General features: G+C 39.2%; 1 protein-coding gene across 4 annotated transcripts in view; it reads left to right on the top strand.

Annotated features, from left to right (window-relative positions):
* LOC106805775 (TNF receptor-associated factor 3-like) overlaps window positions 1-1,954 on the top strand; it is an 18,778-nt gene extending 16,824 nt beyond the window's left edge. For all 4 annotated transcript variants that reach the window (XM_014807493.1, XM_014807492.1, XM_014807494.1 and 1 more), the window contains 2 exons: window positions 691-823; window positions 1,133-1,954. In XM_014807493.1, the coding sequence (XP_014662979.1) occupies window positions 691-823; window positions 1,133-1,363 (364 nt within the window). In that variant the 3' untranslated portion in view covers window positions 1,364-1,954. The remainder of the gene's footprint in view (window positions 1-690; window positions 824-1,132) is intronic.
* Window positions 1,955-2,304: the final 350 nt, after the last annotated feature.

The following is a 2,304-nucleotide window of genomic DNA, read 5'->3' as shown; positions in this document are numbered from 1 at the left end:
GTAAATGCAAGCATTAGATCCGTGATTCGAAGCATTCGATCCGTGAATCGAAGCATTTGATCCGTGAATCGATGCATTCGATCCGTGAATCGAAGCATTCGATCCGTGAATCGAAGTATTCGATCCGTAAATCGAAGCATTCGATCCGTGAATCGAAGCATTCGATCCGTGAATGTTATATGTGATAAAATCAACCATAAAACAAAAAATCGAATTATGAAACAAAAAACATGCCATAGGTAACAAGGGCCATTAACGTAGAAAATGGAAAGTGGGTAGAATGGAAGTCCAGACTCATTGTCCTAGTATTACCCCAGTCCAGATCCCCCTTCAGGGGATCTCAACCCATTCAAATAAAAGGGAGTCACGACTTGTCGTTGCTCAGTTTGGCTGGCTCAGTGCCTGATACAATGGTGCTAAACTTTTCCATTCAGCAGTATCGTTACGTTTTTTTAATAAAGACATCGTTTTCCCGTACTTCTTTTCAGTTATTGTTGTTCTTCCGGTACGTCCTTGCCACAGTCTTTTCTTCTCGTCACTTATTGAGTAACGCCAAAGAGCCTATATTGATCAATATAGGCTCTTTGGTAACGCCAATCTTTACGTTATGCAACTAATGACAAGTAATAACAGCTAGTTAGAAGTGCTGTAAATTGTAGGCGTAAACATACTGTATATGCATCTGCACAGATATGGGTACAAGGTCGGTGGTCGGGCGTACCTGCACGGTGATGGAGAAGCCAAGGACACCTACGTGTCTTTATATTTTGTCATCATGAGTGGAGAGTATGACTTCCTACTCCCTTGGCCATTTAAGCAGAAGGTGTGTAAAGTGTTATTATCATGTTTTAATAGGCATGAAGGTATTCGGTTGTATTGACATACTAAGCTGATTGATATTGGTGTTGATTACAATAAGAAATTATTTTTTGTGTAAACCGAACTTCGAACGTTTTCTGTCATTAAAATGGCATTTTCTTGAAAAGGGACATGACTTACTAATTTTACAATGCATAGTTTCTGCATAACAATAGAATAACTTCTTGGTGTCCTATATCATAATATGAATTTGACTTTTAAGAAATGATTGGTGATTAATGTGATACATGCATTTATGGCATTTACATTGCAGGTTACTTTAACATTACTGGATCAAAGCGGAACAGGGCATCATCTGGTTGATCAATTTCTTCCCGATGTGAAATCCAGCTCTTTTCAAAGGCCGACACGTGAAACTAACAGAGCATCAGGATGCCCATTCTTCGTTCAACAGAAAATACTGGAAAGCAGCAACTTATACCTTAAGAATGATACAATATATATAAAACTAGAGGTGGATAAAACGGGACTCAATGACTTGTAAAATTTGAAAAAGGCCACTATAATGGTATTTGATCGTGTTATAGTACCTCATTGTAACTATTCATATCAGGAATCAAAATAGAATCTGATATCTGACAGCCTATCAGCGAGGCTTACAATCTTTTAATAGCCCACCTTGAAATATAATCACTGATTTTATATATCTTCATGCACGGTTTTGCAACTGACTGTTATATATGTATAATATATTTTATAATATGCTAAATGCTCGTAAAGTATATGCATCGACTGTTATTAGACTTGGAAAAGAAACATAGATATGTGGATCAGTGGTTCACTGTTGTAGCGGTTGATGGTCGGATTAATTTTTAGTAGTTTGTTCATAGATGTAATTGTCTATTGTGTAGTTATTTTTCACCAAATAGAAACTCAATGTGAAAGGGGTTTCTATGCCCTTGGGCTTATAAATAGAATTCTGTTTTGGCCGTTTAGGTCACCTAGCTACTTGTAAATAAAATAATAATAGATATAATAGTCATTTATAGAGCAATGAACATACATACTTTCCATATTTATCATCTGAAAAATAATCCACACCAGCTTCATCAATAAACTTGAATAATTATAATAACGTTTTATGTCATTGCTATCCAGAGAGACCGGATACAAGATGGCCTTGCGCAAAAGATGCGTTGTTCCCCGACCGCCGAAAGCGGTTAAGCCGCGCACTTCCGCGGGACTGGGCGCACGCGACCGCGGGATGTTATGCGTATAGCTCCCCGCCGAAGGAAGGCGGGCGCGCGAATGCGTATAGCGGACCATAACATCCCGCGGTCGCGTGCGCCCAGTCCCGCGGAAGTGCGCGGCTTAACCGCTTTCGGCGGTCGGGGAACAACGCATCTTTTGCGCAAGGCCATCTTGTATCCGGTCTCTCTGGATAGCAATGACATAAAACGTTATTATAATTATTCAAGTTTATTG

This window comes from Priapulus caudatus, unplaced genomic scaffold, assembly GCF_000485595.1.
Source record: "Priapulus caudatus unplaced genomic scaffold, Priapulus_caudatus-5.0.1 Scaffold126, whole genome shotgun sequence".
NCBI classification, from domain to species: Eukaryota; Metazoa; Priapulida; class Priapulimorpha; order Priapulimorphida; family Priapulidae; genus Priapulus; species Priapulus caudatus.
The sequence above is the reverse complement of the archived record's forward strand: the minus strand, read 5'-3'. Positions and strand labels throughout refer to the sequence as shown.